Source organism: Megalobrama amblycephala, linkage group LG15, assembly GCF_018812025.1.
Source record: "Megalobrama amblycephala isolate DHTTF-2021 linkage group LG15, ASM1881202v1, whole genome shotgun sequence".
Lineage (NCBI taxonomy): Eukaryota > Metazoa > Chordata > Actinopteri > Cypriniformes > Xenocyprididae > Megalobrama > Megalobrama amblycephala.
The window spans coordinates 8,200,273-8,219,048 of NC_063058.1; the positions used below are offsets into that span (position 1 = coordinate 8,200,273).

The 18,776-nt window shown below is 34.5% G+C and overlaps 1 protein-coding gene across 1 annotated transcript in view; it reads right to left on the bottom strand.

Moving 5' to 3' along the window:
• Positions 1–3,575: 3,575 nt before the first annotated feature.
• cpne8 (copine VIII) overlaps positions 3,576–18,776 on the bottom strand; it is a 76,275-nt gene continuing 61,074 nt past the window's right edge. Inside the window, exons 16-20 of the mRNA XM_048159324.1 lie at positions 17,930–18,057; positions 16,546–16,648; positions 10,844–10,901; positions 8,510–8,583; positions 3,576–5,193 (exon numbers count right to left, since the gene is read on the bottom strand). Of these exons, the coding sequence (XP_048015281.1) occupies positions 4,981–5,193; positions 8,510–8,583; positions 10,844–10,901; positions 16,546–16,648; positions 17,930–18,057 (576 nt within the window). The 3' untranslated portion in view covers positions 3,576–4,980. The remainder of the gene's footprint in view (positions 5,194–8,509; positions 8,584–10,843; positions 10,902–16,545; positions 16,649–17,929; positions 18,058–18,776) is intronic.

Genomic DNA, 18,776 nt, shown 5'->3' on the forward strand with positions numbered 1-18,776 from the left:
AACATCACTATTTTGTTTTATTTATAACTGAATCATTTGGACATTTACTTAATTTAACACAATTACATTAAAGATGATTGAGAATACATGTAGGGTAAGTGCAAATGCGTGTATAAACTAAGCTAATCAGGCTAAACGGGTAGTACATAAGCTAACTAATACAGACGTAATTGGTCATTATAACGTAGTTGAAACAGCATTTATCATAGCATAATTTTGTAGGAATTGTAAAAAGGTGCAAAAGAGAATACCTATTAAAACCAATTTGAACCAATAGGATGGTGTGGGGTCCTAATGGAGACCCGATTTCGATCAGTTAAGAAGTTAGATCAGTATACAGGCTTTCATAGACAATGGGGAAGGTCTTGTTTTTTAAGTTTCATTACAAGCTGTTCATGCATTGGCAATAAAAAAGTGATCGGCTACATGAAAATTCTTACATGTAGCGCCTTTAAACATGCCATGCAATCTTAATGTTAATTCTTTTTCAGTTAAGTTCTATTTTAAAATATTTTAAACTAAATAAAAGTCAGATACTATTGGAAAAATAATCGAACAAAAAGGTAATAGGAACCATTAAAATTATTGGCAGTAATGCCACTGACATTTCTTGATGAATTATATTACAATATGCATTAAAAATACAAGCACTGATCTTATTATTATCATCATGACAGAGTAAAACCATTTAACTAGTCTATTTAAAATGTCACAAATAATTTGGTATTTCTCAATTTTTCTAATTTTTTCAAAGTTACAATTTTCATTTTAAATAATTTTCTATCATTTTTCAAAGCTAAAGTATCTGCCACCACAATTGTAGAATGATTCAATGAACAGATCTCATTGCTTTCTCATTGGTTCTCATTGAACCCAGAATAACAGTGTATGCCTCAAAACTGTATGCAATTAAGACTAATGAATGCAAACAAAGCATATGCTACTTCTGTATGAGGCTGTGCTTGCATTTTTGTGCTTGGATACAGATATTCAGAGTAGCTACAGTTCTGTCTTTACAGGAATAGTTCACCCAAAACTGAAAATTTCGACATTTACTCAACACATTTGATGTTCTATTTTCAGTGGAAAAAGAGACACTTAGCACAATGTTCATGCTGCTCTTTTCCATACAAGGGAAGTGAATGGGGACTAGAGCTGTTAAGCTACAAAAATGACAAAAAACATTGTGAGAAACAGACCCAAAGTAAATCAATATGTTCAGCATGCATAGAACATTCCCCTAATGGTAGTGTATGGACCCCTTTATTCCTAACATTCTAAGAACATTCTTTTAACTTGACAACTAGTCTTTTAACTTAACTAACTAGTTAAGTTAAAAAACATTCTTTTAACTTAACTAGTTCAAGAACATTTCAGAGTGTGTGTGTGTGGGCGGGGGGGGGGGGGGGGGCAATCTAATAAAAGGGTCATTCCTACAGTTTGGTGGATTTTGAACAGTTTTTTTTTCTTTTCTTCTCTTTTCTTTTTTAGTCTTATCAGAGGGAGAAAAAGTTTGCCTATCAAAAAACACACTGGTCAAGCTCAGGCTAGTATCACCTAATAATTCTGACCAAATATTTCAAATTTCACATTCTATGAACTCTATCCATCCTGTTACATGTGTAATGTGTAACAGGGTGGATCATAACAGAGTGGATGTTTTAAACTAATAAAGCCCATTATTAGCTAGGACAGAACAACATGCTGGCAGAAGATTTACATACAGGAAGATTTTTAATATATATAATTTATATATATAATTTATTTAAAAAATAAACTATTTCAAGTCCAGTATAAATTGGCACAACAGGGTGGATATGTTATGTTTTACACTATTGAATAAGTCTTCTAAAAATGAGGAAAAGAGAGAAAGTTTTATGACTGATTTTACTTTGTTCTTGGTCTCCCTACAAGGAAATGATGTCACTTCAAGCAAGTCATGTGATTTAGGGCACACACTTAAGATTTTAAAGAATAAGTAGCACCAATGTAACAGGGTAGACTAGAGTCTGAGCCTGAGGTACATAAACTAATTTAATGATTTTACACATAAAAAAAAAACTATCACAATAAATTGTATTTTACCTCAAAGAGAGTAAGTAAATGAACATACTAATATTCAATTACAAATTTAGAAATATATATAATACTTTTATTTAGAAAACATGATTGAGGACATGGGAATTCAGGCTTTAAAAAGGTTTGTTTTTAAAGTGCCCCTATTATGGATTTTTGAAAATTACCTTTCATGTAGTATGTACCTGTAAGTATGATTAATACTGATGTTTATATTTTCTAGTGATAGTTCAAAATTCTTAGTTTTGTATGTTATGTTGTGTAACATACAACCGTCTGTCTCCTGTTAACCGGCTAACTCACATTTCTGTAGTTCTGCTATTCAGATGTGGGTCCAATATTGTCTAAAAATGTGTTGATTAATGCAGCTCGTCTGTCTTACTACTTGGAGTAATGATCAAGGATGGAGCACAACTTTTGTTTACAAATGCATTATCAGCTATTCACGTTTGTGCTTGGCTAATGTGGGAGTTTACAACATACAAAACAAACAGTTTTTTTTCCCTCTGCATTTTTATTATTACAGTAGAGTGGAGCTCTATCTGTATTGTAATAGGATGTTAAGATGCCAGTCCGCGCTAACTAGTTGAAGTATTCTCTCTGTGAACAGTAAACACTCATTGTAATGTCAAACAATGATATAGCCATTTTTCTTTGTTAATAGTTAAGACGAAAAAGTCTTTACACATCTGGCCTAAATGTTTATCTTGTTAGAGGTTTTCAGCTTCGCTTGGCATTCTGATACAGTTCCCACAGGTGCACCTGCACCTACATAAAGTTACTGTAAGTGACAGTGCTATCACGTCTTATAAATAACTAAGATGACACTTACCATATAAATACGTCGTACTCCAGTCATTATTGCATTATTGCGTTGGACTCGGGCTCGAATTGATTCGGTAAAATCGATGCTATCTTTTCTGTCTATACATTGTATACAATGTCTTGCGAACTGATAGCTGTCATTCAGTTATGGCAATGGGTGCGCGGTGTGCATTACACGCAGTAGAGCAATCACAAAGGGCCATCTGACCAATCAGAGCAGTGTAGGCTCACGGAAAGGAGGGGCTTAGAGAGACTGGCTGCGTCCGAAAACTGTAAAATGCTGCCTTCTGAGGATACATTTCAAGGTAGGAAGGCATCAAGGCACATCCGAATCCAATGTTAGCTTCACTTCCTGTTTCCTGAGATATCTTCATCTGATCGATTTTTGAAGGAAGCATAGATGTATCCTTAGCTGCCTTTGATATCCCACAATCCTGTGCTTTCCATTCTGTGACAGTTGAGCTAGAAAATTAAAGATGGTGTCCAAAAGTTGCGTTTGCTGCTCAGTTTGTGTATAAATGTACGATTTTGACCAACATATTTCAATTTTGATATAATTTCTATCGAGAAATTACTACTGTAATAATTAAATATTTGTTTAGTTCTCACCAAAGCTCACGCTATATTGCTGTAGATCATTGAACTATTACGCTGCCTCAGAAGTCTGTCCGAAATCAGTTTCGTGAGGTACCTTCATGTACAAACGCTGCCGTACAAGTCATTCTCTTATAAGACAGCGAGGCAGCAAGACAGCTACCTAGGTTTTCGGACGCAGCCATCGATTCATTGAACTACTTCTAACGAATCATTTACAAAACATTGAAACCTTAGGTGAAATTAAATGTATATTATGAGAAAACTAAACTGTTTTTTGACCTTGCATGCATGTAAACCTTGTTGTAGGAGACTCCCAAAACAATATTAGGAACCTTAAAAAAAGGCATAATAGGGGCATTTTAAATTATGGTTTCATGGGGACATAAAATCCACCAAACTAGGAATGACCCAAACTTAAAATGTTCTTCATTTATTTATTGTTTTTTAGGTTTCATTTATATAACCATAAGCTAATGTTCCCAAAATGTTGCAGGGGAGTTTTTTTTTTTTTTTTTTTTTGATAACCTAATGAGAACTTACACAGAATGTCCTCTAATGATTATTTTGAACATTCTCTAATGCTTTAAAAAAAACTAAAACAAAAACATAAACATAAACTAACCTTCTCAGTTAAATATTTCTCTTTCCATGATCATAAATTACATTTTGCTGAATCGCTCAATGACTGACATTAGTGTAATACAGCATTTAATTAAATGTAGAAATTAAGATCACTGTCAAAATGTAAAATAATTATATGTTATAAAACCAAATCTTACATGTTTGGAATGACTTGGGGATGAGTAAATAACGACACAATTTTAATTTCGGCTGAACTGTTCCTTTAACGCAGAGTAAGGCTTTTCCTGTTAAATCTCTGTGCTGTGCTAGTGCCGCAAAAGCTAAGCACAAATTCTTTACAGTTTGAGGCTGTCAAATGACCAAGAATATGGAATACGGAAATAGTAAAATAATTTAAAGCGAATACTGTACAATGAAATGAAAACCAAGGCCTCGCACAACTGGGTGAAAGTTTCTCTCAGTTTTGTATCAAGTGTGGATTCATGCTTTTTCTAAAATCACACTTGCTCTATTTACAACGTCATGTAATAAAATGAGTAAATTCCGTTGTTAAGCAGCTTTTCATGAGGTACAAAAAACATCTATTTGTAAAAAACGGTACAATTGTAAACGTCTGTTGAAGTTTGTCAGACACAAGAACAGGATGTGAGACAGAGACTGTGGAGTCATATCTGATGTTTGACTGATTGAAGAGGCCACGCGATACTTTAAAATAGTCTGAAACACCTTCTGAAACCTTAGTACGCCCGACAAAGGACAGTGCCGGGCGTAAAGTTCCCTAACGTCACCCTACATACTGGAAGTCAGCATGTGCAAGAGCTGCGTTTCACTCAGACAGGCCGTGTGTGATCCTGAGAGTGACAGTGAACCAAAGAGAGGACGTATGGTTTGTGCGCTCACTCAGATCTGTGTCTGCAGAGGGTGCACGGGGTGGATGAGTGACGAAGGGGGTTTGGAGGAGGTGGAGTGGGACGAGTGCTGAGGTTTGATGCCTCTGCACCTCATGTACTGGAGGAACTGATCTGGGATTTCCGCAAGAACGTCCTTGGCCAGACGGGCCATGCTGAGAATGTGATTCCCTCTGCGATCAATGTAGTCTCGGAAAGGAACAAACTGAGGAGGAATCAGACAGAGATTTAGGAGAAATATGTTGTTGATAACTACAGAAAATCATTTTGACATCCTTTAGTTTGTAAAAAAATAAGCTTAAATGACATCTAATGGAAGTCTTTGTGAACACCCACTTGAAAAAGAGGTGTGCTTAATTGTATTTAATATGTAGTATATTTAATCTAACATACTAAAGCACATGTAAAGTGCTTGATTACAATTTTAAATGTAGTGTATTATTTGATATTACATTTAAATGTACTAAATTGCAACTACATTACAAATATACTTGAATTGATGACATAAAAGTTTCAATAGAAATGACAAAGTATATTGTATTTTACCTCAAATGCTTTAACCATGTCTCAAAGACAGTAGAAGAGATTCCATATTATTCCATATAAAGATGTCCTTATATCCTACTTAAATGGCTCAAAAAGCACTCTAAAGTTCAGCTATTTGCATCAAATATAAATGATAAATTATAATAATATTTTATTATATTTATTATATATCTAGGCTACAAGACATTATAAGATCAGGCCCATTATTTACCACACTATTGAGGTCCTATATAGCACTTTTAAAGCATGGTTCTTTATGGAACCTTATAAAAAGGGTTCTATTTAGCACCAAAAAGGGTTCTCCTGTTGTTACAAGCTGAAGAACCCTAATTTGGTACTGTTTAGAATCATTTTATAATATGAGTGTATAATAAATTTTCATTTAATTGCAATTAAGTTTCCAAAACATTCAGTTTTCACCTAAGTAAATTCTTTTAAAGTAAATTTTTTCTCTTTTTAAAAGTATGCTAAAGTGTAGAAATCAGAAATCAGAAATGTTTGTTACCCTTTTAATATGATATGTCTCATGACCTCATCTCCAAAAGTTATCGTCCAGTTATATAAATGTAATTTTTTTTTTAATCCAATTTTGCAATAAAGTCTGAACTATGCATTAATCCTCCCATTTAGTTCGGGTTAGTTCACCTTAAAATGAAAATGAAGTCATCAATTACTCTCCCTGGTGTTCATCTAATGCTGTTTACTCTTCTTTCTTTTGCAAACCACAAAAAGAGAATATTTTAAAAATGTCCCACTTGCAGTTGTCTATAAAATGACACTGGCAGTGAATAGTAACCAGAATCAAGCTTTTTAAAAGTATCACAGAGCGGTCCCATGTGATGTGTCGCATATCCTGGGTGTATATGATAAGGTTTGGTAAAAAACAAATAGATATTTAATGGTATTTTATTATTATTTAAAGAAAATCCTGATCTTGGCCATTAGTCTTCTGTGCTCGACTGCGCGTTTGTGAAACTCTATTAGTGCTGCAGTTCACTCTAACTCACCCAGAAGAAGCACAAGTTCTGTGCAATCAAGACTAAGAAAAATGCAACATGAAATACAAATCCATGCTTTCTTCTCTGAGGTGAATATATCCGGTGTGTTCATTGCAACTGGAAGTTATTGCGTTCACATCTGTCAACTGTCATTCTGATTGTCATCTGACAACTGGAGTTCTGGTCTGGAGACGTTCAACTCAGTGAAGAAAGTACACAGATACTTTTTTGGGGTCTCCAGGCATTGTATTTCATGCCGCATTTTTATGAATCTTGATTTCTCACAACTTGTGTGTTTTTCTGGGTGAGTTGGAATGAACTGTGGTGCTAATAGAGTCTCAGGAACAGCCAAGGTTAGTATTTTTGTTAAATAATACAATAAATTTCTATATGCTTTTTACTAAACCCTATCGTTTACCCACAGAACACATGGAACATACGACACGTGTCACATGGGACCGTTCTATGATACTTTTACATCTTTTTTAAAGCTTGATGCAGGTTGCTATTCACTGCCATAATATGGATGAGCGCAAGTGGGACTTTTTTTTTTTTAATTTCACCCTTTGTCGTCTGAAAAAGAAAGAGCAGCATACGGCATTAGAACAACACCAGGGTGAATAAATGGGTATCCCTTTAATGCACATTTTCATTGTGCATAATTCATGAGCACACATTACTGTATTCCAAAGAAAAAAAAATTGTTAAAAAATGTTAAAACTTTGCTTCTGAAACAACATTTCTTGTCAGTTGATGTCACTAAGCCAGTTTATTTTTAAATCCCTCCCATTTACCCATTTGCCATCCACTGAATCACCCATGAATAAAGTCAAGTCCCACCCAATTTATTTTTCATAATATTGATTCACTCAGAAGAACATCACATTATGGCTGTAGACTTGGTTGAGAATGTCATTTCATGTTAACTTTGAAAAAAATTGAATAAAATTCCTGGTATTCTTGTAGAAAGCAAGTAAAAAGTAACCGGTTAACCTCACAGCAGTCTCACGCTAATACATTTAATGTTTAAGGATGATGGTTATACCCTTCAAAAATGTGATACTTAAAATTTAAACATTGATTTTCAGTTCTGAACACTTGCCTGCTAGGCTTCCATTGTAAGTGCATTTACTGTAAACATGTTTCCTGTTTGCTTTTACCACACAAACTGAGATGAGTCAAAAATACTGTCAGTGGTCATTGACACAATGCTTCAGATGCTGTAAGATATCGGGCCCTATTTTAACGATCTAAGTGCATGGTCTGAAGCGCATGGTGCAGGTGCACTTAGGGTTGTGTCTGAATCCACTTTTGCTAGTTTAATGACGGAAAAAATGGTTGGCGTGCCAGACACATGGTCCAAAAGGGTTTCACCTTGTCTCTTAATGAGTCATGGGTGTGTTTTGGGCTTAACATGCAATAAAACAATCAGAGTCGCATCTCCCATTACCTTTAAAAAAGCCAGTTGCGCTTGCGCCATGGCGGATTTGCTATTTAAATGGCGGAATTTGCAAGACTAAATGCTTCTCCAGCGAGGAATCCTTTTATTTTTAATATTTAAAAATGTTTGTGTGCTGCTGTGCATCCCTGTGTGTGTAATAAGCAGAGTGTATGCGTGTTGTGCACCCGCCTATAGGCACATATTACTAGTGTGCCCAAATTTAAAAAATAAATAAATAAATAAAATACTCATTTCGTTTTCAGTTGCCTCAAAATATTAGTGCACCAACAATGAACCTGAACACACCTCATTTTCAAACCAGCACGCCCATAGGCGAACAGATGGGCGTGAGTGCATTTGCTATTTAAACAACGTGGTGCTGGACGTGAAATTAAAAACTGTCAGGCTGAAACTAGCAAAAATTGTGCCGGGTGTATGATATAGGGTCCATTAGGTTAAAAATCATCTGGAATTTTGGAATATTACATTACTATTTTGGTCCACAGAAACATGAGATACAGGGTTGGAAAACTCACCTGCACAATGTCTCTCTCCGCAAAGCGACCCCTGGATGATATCCTGACCTCATCTCCATCTAGTTCAATCATCTCTGTCAAATGGAAGAAAATGCCACAGGAAAAACGATCATGTGGTGCTTCCACTCATCTCAGACTGTTATAGTGAAGTGTGCTATCATTGGATTTCATATTGGAGTTCAAATACATCCTTCAATGCTGCAGCAGCTATGAAATGAGTTCAAAGAGCAGATCATGACTGCTGTGAGATAACAAGAACACTGGGAGCTGCATATAAATGAGGTTTTATCTTCATTAAAGGAAAAATTGTATGAAACACTATGCAAATTATGAGCCCATCAGAGACTAAGGTGTATTTTTTTTAATGTGTACTGGAAATATGGATTTTTCTCACTTATGTTTAGATATATTTGAGAACACCACTAACCCTCTGATTTCACCGGGGATGGTGCATCACAAGTACAGAGGAGGAATGCAAGGGTTTGTGAGAGTAACACCCTGTCATGTGACCAAAAGCAGAGAAACTGTTCCAATTCACTGCATCCCCACTTGAATACAGCTCCATTAGAACTTTGTTTAGTGTGTAGGAACCCTACATTCAGAATGCAAAATGTCTGCCCCAGTACAGAGCATTTATTAAAATTAAACAGCAAAACTATCGATACGCCAGGGTCATAAAGTAATTTTCGTATAGAAGTCTTAAAGGTACAGTAGCAAAAACAGCCTATTCAATTGGAAGGGTCAGAAAGGGGGTGTAAAAGAGGATGGAAATACAAAATTATTACTGTGTTTGGAAATGTTAACTTACATTTTAGGTGGGTTTATGTAAAATAAAAAAATAAAAAATTTAAAATAAAAAAATAAAAACAACTGGGCCAAATTCACTAAAAAGATGCACCACTTTAACATGAGAAAATGTTCATTAAACAAACTTTTTTTTAATGTGTTTAATGTTAATGTGTTTAAATTAGTTCATATAAGTGCAAACATGCCACCTATGCAATTGAGGGTCAATATAAAATGCACTGGATCAATCAGTGGTTTAATTCAATTGAACATACACAAATAGTCAGGTATATAAAAAAAAGTGCAGCTGCCAAATTAAAGGTACACTATGTAACCTTTTTTGTTAAAAATGTACAAAATTTACATAATGAGCAAGTACATCATGAATCCATCTTTACTTTTATCCTCAGATATAAATCAGATATAATTACTAGAGGCAACAATAATATTCAAAAGGTGAACATTTATTAATAAGCAATTTAATAAGTGTTTATTGTTTAATTATTATTCATTAAACTTATTAATAAATGTTCATTTATTAAACACATTAATAAATGTTAATTTCCAACATACTTTGGGTTCATTTTAAGCAAGCAATACAGTAACTTTTAAACAATAGTTGAGTTAAATAAAACTACCTAGCAGGTTGGGCAAACATTTAACCCAACCGCTGGGTCAAAACAACCCAAATTGAAAGAATTGTCTGTCCATTTCAACCCAACTTGGGTTGATTTTAACAGAGCATTTTCTAGACTGTACTGTTAAACTGTTTTTGGAGAACATTTTTTTTTTTTTTTTTTAATCACTTTCCTGCTTTTAAATACAGTCATAAAGCAATTTCAAAATAAATTAAAATTAGTCTGTTGTCCAATTATTTTATCTTGTGAAAAAATATTATTCCACAAATAAATTTAAAAATAATTATTACAAAAGAAAGGTTGATATCATTGTCTGTAGGTCCAAACTATCCAAAATATTCTATTTTGTTTTATGGAGATACTTCAGTTGATTTGTTTACATACATATTGGGAAACATTCCAAAAATGCTCCAAAATGTAATCGTACATTAAGGCTATTTGCCCTTTTGTTGCGCTGTTATTGTCCACAAAAAGTTGGTGGTATTAAAAGGGATGTTTCTACATTATCTAGAGGTCATGGCACATAAACAACAAAATCAGTGAGTGCAAATCATTCTTGTTGAATTGTGCTATTACAATACAAATAATAAGAATTGAACAAATCCACAATAGGAAGAGGCAGAGAGAAAACGTTTAAACAAAAGTAACTAGATCACACATTTACCAGATGAAAGGAGAGGTGCAGGGTTAGTTAAGGAATGAACTGATAAACCAATGGAAATTTCAAAACTCTTATAGTACGTATGCTACTAATGACATTTTGGAAAATGTCTGATTGGTCTCACTGGAACATGTGTGAACATGTTTCTCATTTGATCTGATCTGGTCTGCTGAGTCTCTGATAGACTGGACTGATATCATATCACATCTTCACACATTCTCAAAGACACACACATCTCTCTCATCTTACCATCAAATTCAGCCGGCCCGACTCCAACGATTATAATTGACATGGGAAGACTTGAGGCCTTGAACAGAAAGAAACAGTTAATTAAAACAAGACCCCCAAGAATACACTCCTCATATAATAATTCATCACTTGCATAATGAAACATGCATAAAACAGACTTGCAATCATAGTATTACAATACACCATGTTGTGTTTAGATCATAGAGACATGAGGCACTTTCCTCTAATTGAGTACAAACTGGTTTAAACAATGGCTAATTTCAAACACTTTAAATGACCCCTGTAAAATGTTGATTTTTCTTTTTAAATTATTACTAATATTAATGATCAAAAATGTTATATTTAGCTTTGTCCTGCATGTTATGTTCAACCCTGTTACCATATGATTTATCACTATAAAAAAGGTCCATTCCATTGTGACATACAGGAAGTGACATCTTTTGGACCTTTCATATAGTATGGCATCATGTGGATCAATACACTTGTATATATATATTTTTATGAAGCAGATTCTTAAATGACAATATATGCATGGCATTCACGTAAAACATCACAATCTTCTTTCTTTTTTTTTAACATCCATTGAAATAAATGAAGAAAAATTATACAAATAACCAGAACAACACTCTTATCCCTACCCATCCCAAATTATCCCACAAAAACTGGAAAAAAGGGAAACAAAGGGGAAAAAAAGGGGGGGGGGGGGGGGACGAAGGTATGGTCTCAACAAAGGAAAGGACAGGGTTCCATATTTTATAAAAATGAGTTAACAGAGTCTCTAATGGACATTAAGTCCTTCAACCAAGAAAAATTAGAAGGGGGGCATGAGGATTTCCAATGAAACAATATTTGTCCTCTGGCTACCAATGAAGCAAAAGCAATAATATCAGCATGCCGCTTATTATACGAGCCATCAACAGGGGGTACTCCAAAAATTGCAATTATTGGGCAGGGTTTCACAAAAAAAGAAGACCAGAATGAATACAATTGAGGGCAGTTATGTATGTGTGGGTATGATCTGCTGGGGATAGCGAACATCTATTGCGCCTATCATCTTCTATTAAAGAAAGTTTCTTCAATTTCGCATTGGTGAAATGAATTCTGTGAACAACTTTGAACTAAATAAGATTCAAATGGGCACAGATACAGACAGAGTTAATTTTAGCTAGAGCATTATTCCACAGCTCCTCGTCAAGTTCCAGTCCTAGCTCTCTCTCCCAGGTTTCCTTAAATGCAAAAAGAGGAGAGAGCTGAGACAAGCATAGCAGGCCATAAATTCAGGCAACGTGGCTGTGATTTCAGAAGTGACATTATATCTTCAACTAAAGTTTTCATTTTCTCAATTTTATCACATTTTTGTTGAATGCATTTCTCAAAATCAATCATTCAACCCTGCTACCAGGGCTGTGAACAGACATTTTGAGGGGCTCGAACCAAAAAAGGGGCACTAAGGGGGGTGGGGTGCCTGTTAATACAAATTATCCAGTTGTTACAGATATCCAGTTAAAACAAAAGCACATGCTAGACCTTCACTTTGAGTCTTTTGAGTTGACTCTGAGGTAGTATCATCTTAATATAGAGAATGAATAACAAACCTTTTACTATCACATTGTAAATAAAATTGTTAGGCTTAGTGCTAATTCAATTTATATTGCTATAATTACTCTTCCATTCAAATAATTTAATGTCCATCTTTCTTCAACACACTCTAGCATTTTACTGTTAGCCAGTTTAACAGTCTTATCTATCTGATTTGGCTAATGCTCAGTGGGCTCTTCCCTCAATCTCTGAACCTGCCTCTGCCTCATCTTTAATGTAATATTATACAGCATAAAGCTGGTGTATAAATATAAATATATACCCTGGTGTATAAAGCACACGATGAGGAGATATAATCACAACAAGTCTTTTACTAGGAAATCCAAATGGAGAGATCAGGAACATATAGGAACACACACCAAAGAATACATGAATGATACCGGACAACACATGACTGGAAACACAGGGCTTATATACATGGGATAACAAGGTGGTTGATTAGACACAGCTGGATGTGATGATGAGGTGATCAGTTACCATGGTGAATGACTAGTGGCGGGAAATAGAACAACAAGAAGCCCAAAATGATTCCAAAACAGAGTGTACATGTAACAAATTCTAATTCTCTTCCAAGTATATGGATATTTTGTACAAGTTGTTAGCACTATTAGAAGAACAGCATTTTCTGTGCTGCTTTTCCATTGTTTTCTATGTAAACAAGTGCTAGACGGACATCTTTGACTATGGCACTTACATCTCAACAGAGAGCCGCATGTTTAGAAAGCCATGTAAAGAAGTTCAACTTTTAAAAAAAATGTCTCAAGACTTTGTGGTCATCTCATGTTTTTAAAAGCAAAAAGTACTCTGTGTGATCAGCACTTTGGCTCTTTCTATTAAACTATGCATAAATACATGATACCGTTTTGTTCTTAATTGTTTAAACAATTTACGAAATTATATTCGTAAAATTACACACACAGCTCTTATACTGGCCTATGTTACACTTTAAATAAACAATTTAATGCAGTGTGAGAGGGGCACCTCAGCCGATGAGGGCAGAGGGACAGTGGCTCTAGCCACCGGGCCACCCCCTGTGCAAGGCCCTGCCTGTTACCAAGTAATTTTAAGAAGAAAAAAAATTACTGTTAATGATTTATATTTATCAATAACTACAAAGATTAGGCCCCTTCTAAATGATGGCTCAATTTTAGTTCAAAATATACAAATATGTAACTGTTACTCGAAACCCTGTTATGCATTCTGGAGTATTTTTATATCTTTTAAATATGATTGAACTTTTATGCATATTTAAAGTTTATTTAAAGTGCCATGGGGTGGCAGCCACTGGGATGTAATTATAGAAATATGAGGAACATTCATAAAGCTCATGTAATGACTTTTCATCTGCACACTGACACATTATGAACGACTCCTGCCACCGTTCAAAGAGTCTCTACCCATCACAGTCTGTACAGTATATCATATTTCTGTCTCGGTTGACGTATTTTGAAGGAAAGACAAATGGATTCAATTTAAGATGTTTTTCTAATTCTGTATACTTATATTGTAATAATATCCACAAAGAGGAATCGACAACTTTTGTGAGTGGGCGTAAATTCTTCTGTTTTATTCAGTGCAATGATAGTCTCATTCTTCATCAAATAATCATCTCTTCTAGTGATTAGAATAATGAATGATTAGGCCTGTTGTTTACAAAAAAGTGATTTTTCAATACATTGTTTATACATTTTTATAAATTCTATCATGTATAGACTGTAATGTGTTTCAGTATTAATAAATTGCATTGTGCCATATACAGTATATGCTGTGGACATATTTATGCCTTCAGAAAGGAAACAGGGATGACGGTAACAGCGCTGACCGTTTTTTACTTTTAGATATCAATCAACATCAGTTTTGTTCATCTTTGGTAGCTTCTTTGAAGGCATCTTGAGTAAAACAGCTCTATATTTAACGAAAGACATACAAAAGACCAGAACCGGAAGTGATGCAACCTGTTTTACAGAATACGGAAGTTTGTTGCACATAACCCCCATTTGACATTACAAGCCTTGTGCCCAATACAGTTTTTTGATACAGAATCAGATTTACTGGGAAAAGTCAATACTGTAGTACAAGAAAATGAACATTTGTATTTATACAGTACATTTATTTTTGTAAAAATGTGTTACATGTACATGTAAACTAAAAATTCACAGTTGCTTGTTCATTTTTTAAACACTCTATTATGTCTTCCCCTAACACCACCACACATTCTTATCTTAATATTGCTCTTCAACAACAATCAATTGTGAATTTTCAGTTTAAATGTAACACATTTCTACAAAAAATAAAACAAATGTATTCATACAGTACTGCTGTAGCTGCTGCTGTTTAGGGTTGTGACATTCCTCAGTGTTCAAAAATGGTAGTGATTGTGCTGGACAAACTCCATATAGCCTGTACTGTATGCTTCCAAACTTGATTGGTAAGATTGTGATTACTATTTCAATACAATGCCAGGCTATTTGCCATAGCAGACATTACAAAGATTCCATGGCATAGGTATTCATGAAATATACATGCATGTCTGACAGATTTTGATAACTGAATAGATAATTTTGCATGTGACAGCTCACACGATGAAAGAATGTTTAGAAGCCCTGAAGAGTTTGACAGTTTCACTGAGAATCAGCTCATCAGTTTTGATCAACAAGCCATGTGCATTTAGTTATTGTGCAAATTGTAGACAATTGTATGAACTCTTTTGCACACATGTGCCAAAACACATGCAATTTGCTTAAATCGATAAGAAATTCAAAGAAACTAACTGTTCAGAGATCTGAATTTATTGTTTTGAGAAAAAAAATTCTCAGAAAAACTGTATCATAACTAAGTTACAAACATAACATTAAATTGGACAAAGATTTAAATTCTGTAGCATGTTGTCTTTATGAGACATTCATGGATTTGTTGATTTATGGATTATTTGTTGATTTAAAATTGGGGAAATCGGGTAATTGTCAGAGCGTGGTTGAGGCAAAGAATGAAAATAAAGCTATGCGCAGAAGTCTTTATTAATAACAAAATCAAAATAACAAAATGCTCAGGTATCTCAGAACTTATCAGAACACAAATAGAACAACTAGCATACATTGACAATAACGGACAAGGGACAACTGAAACTGAGGGCTATGGGCGAATTCCAAACGGCATTTTTAAACCCTTCAAGGGCACTTGAAAGTGACAAGGGTTCCAAATTAAAGTGAAAACCTGAATCCCTTGACAAAAGGCCCTTCCACAAGTCTGATAGTGAAGGGTACGTTTGATGGTCACTTCAAGGAAGTAATTTTATCATGTATGGTCATGTGACCTGAATGGCGAGTCCTCACGATTCATTTTAAACATGAAAATTTTGTCATTTTGTTCCAAACCTCAATGAGTTTCTTTCTTCTGTTAAACACAAAAGAAGATATTTAAAAGAATGTTGGAAATCAAACAGTTGACGGTATCCATTGACTTCCATAGCAGAAACAAATACTATGGAAGTCAATAGCTACCGTCAACTGTCAATAACTGATAATTAACATTCCAGATAATGAGGAAATTATGCTGTCTTTCACTGCTCCATTCGCTAAGTGCGTTCCAAGCGGCTTCATTTCGACCCACAGGTGCCCTGCCACCTTCAAAGTCCCCACTTCAAGGGCTCTGCCCTTCAGAGTGAGTAGGGATGCTCACTTCCGATTGGAATTTGCCCTCCAAATACACAGGCAAGCACTAGGGACTAAACGAGATAATTGACTAGAAACAGGTGTGACACATGAAGGCAAATCGAACATTATGGCAACAAATGAACAGAGACAAAGGAAACTGAACTGGGAGCAGTTCAAAACTAACTCAAAGTCCAACTCAAGCAAACCTAAGCACAAATCAAACGAGACAGTAGCAGCGTTGATGCATAACTTAGGGACACAATGGGGTCATTATGTCAAAATCTTGCTGTATAGAAAAATAAAGTCATACCACAAAAGTTGGCGTCAGCTGTTCATTGTCATGTTTTTAGAAATATGGCACACTTGAAGCACACTTATCTTTTCATTTTTTCATTTTTTTTCTGAATGGAATTAAAATTGCAAGGAACTGTTTTTTTTTTTTTTACTTACGTTTACGATGGATTCTTTAGTCTGAGCCATGTCGGAGATGACCCCATCAGAGATAATGAGGAGGATGAAGTATTCTGAACCATCCTTTACTAATGATGCATATCTGCAAAGAAGAAAGCTGATTACTTCATGTAACATACACAGGGGCTGAATCCCAATTCATATCCAATTCATCCTAATGTCCAAAGTACATCAAAAAACTGTCAAAAGTACCTGGATGGTATACTATTTGTGGTAGATTTTCCATGTATGCACTCAGGCATGTTTTTTGGGCTACTGTCTACAATTGTTTCTCTAATGAGGCACCAGGATGCAATAACATTACATTGTAGTATGTAAAATGTAAAGAATTGTAGCCAAATTCTACATTAAAGGGTTGGAATACTTTTTGAATGAACTGTATATGGTGAAAAAATGTAAATGGTTTAACATAATGTAATTTTACTGTAAAACAATGTCAAATTTAGGGATTTTGAAGGCAAAAAATATAAATTACCATATTATTTACACTGAAACACAGGGCACATCACATATTTACTTAGTTCAGTTTCTTTTTGTTATCAGTAATATACATTTGGGGGATTTATATTACATTTTCTGTTACTGAGTTAATGTTTATTGTATTATTTTAGTGTCATTTTCCATTGTACCACCTGTATTATCATGGTCAGTACATTTTAGGGTACAAATCATATTTTGATTGTTCAAGTAGCTTGGTATATTAATCGAACATCACTTAATGAAATAAAGTTTTATGTTGTAAAATATACAGCTCCAATATTCCATATTGTTAATTTAATGGGATATTGTACAATATATGGCCAATATTGTCAAATATGTAGAGTGTGTTATTCAGTATCTGTTTTCTCGTTTCCTATGTTTAGTTCCTGTTTTCTTGGTGTCCTAGTGTTTCTAACTTGTTGTTTGTTTCATTGGTTATGGATTGGGTTCACCAGTTTCTTGTTTAGTTCATCATTATCCTGTGTTTTTATATGCCTGTTTTATGCTTGGTTGTTTCGTGTTTTTTTATATATAGATTCTTGCTTTGATTCTGTCTTGTCTGTTTTTGGTTTTTGTTCATGTCCATGATTTCATGTCTTTTATTTTAAAGTTTTCCTACTGACAGGTTCCTGGTTTGTCATGTGATTTCCCTGACCCCATCATGAGATCCTGTCATGTGTTTCCCTTGTTCATGTGTCTTGTTTTCATTGGTTCTTTGTTCCTTGTGTCACTTTCTGATTGGTTCATTGTTTCATTAGGTTCAGGTGTTTCTTGTTGCTCATTGGTCTTTGTGTATAAATAGTCCTTGTGTTTCATTGTTCCTTTGTCTAGCTTTTTTTGTGATAAATAGTGTTTAGGAATTTTTAAATATAATTGGCCTCACCTTGCTACATGATTAATGACAGGGGAGAAGTATGTTGGTCCATAAAGACGAACAGACTTCAGACTCTGATAATATGCTTCTAGAACGCCCTCTATACCGCTGCAGTATGGGTTATCTGGGTTCCCGTTCTGTAAGTACACATATAAATAAACACATACACATATGCACAAGTTTATAATACTAGCATCCCAGTGAAGGATGCATACATAAATGTACAAATGTATGCCTTGTGAGTACATATGAGCCTTGTGAAAAGTTTGCTTAATTATATTAAATGTGCACTTGTTGAATACTTCAAATCTATTCAGTATAGTTTTAATAACACTTGCATATAATATAATATTAATGAAGTAAAGTGTATTTAGAATACACTTTCATGACTGTTTCTTGAACATAAGTAAACTTTTAAAAAGTGCACTTTCTAATCATTTCAAATTAATATTTTGGCTACACTTTATTTTAAGATGTCCTTGTTACAGTGTAATTATACATTTAAGTACTGAGTATTAATTAACCTAAGTATTAATAAATATGTTCACTTTAGACATTCTACTAAAAGTAACTTAATGCACTGGCCAGCACGTTTTTGATGGTGCTGATCCACTATCTCCACTGGTTTTACCCCATTAAAAAAAAAAAAATAAATAAATAAAAGGAAAAGTATGTTTTAGAATTCAGTTCGGGTATATGACTATTATCGAATCAGGAAAAAACAATTGCTACACCTCCAATCTCCCCAAATAAGGCTCCATTTAGGAGAGATATCTTTAAAAAAAAAAAGACACATCTTCAGTATGTACCTCAGGATCATTGGATCTTTCAGCTCTTTAAACACTAGACGCCCTCT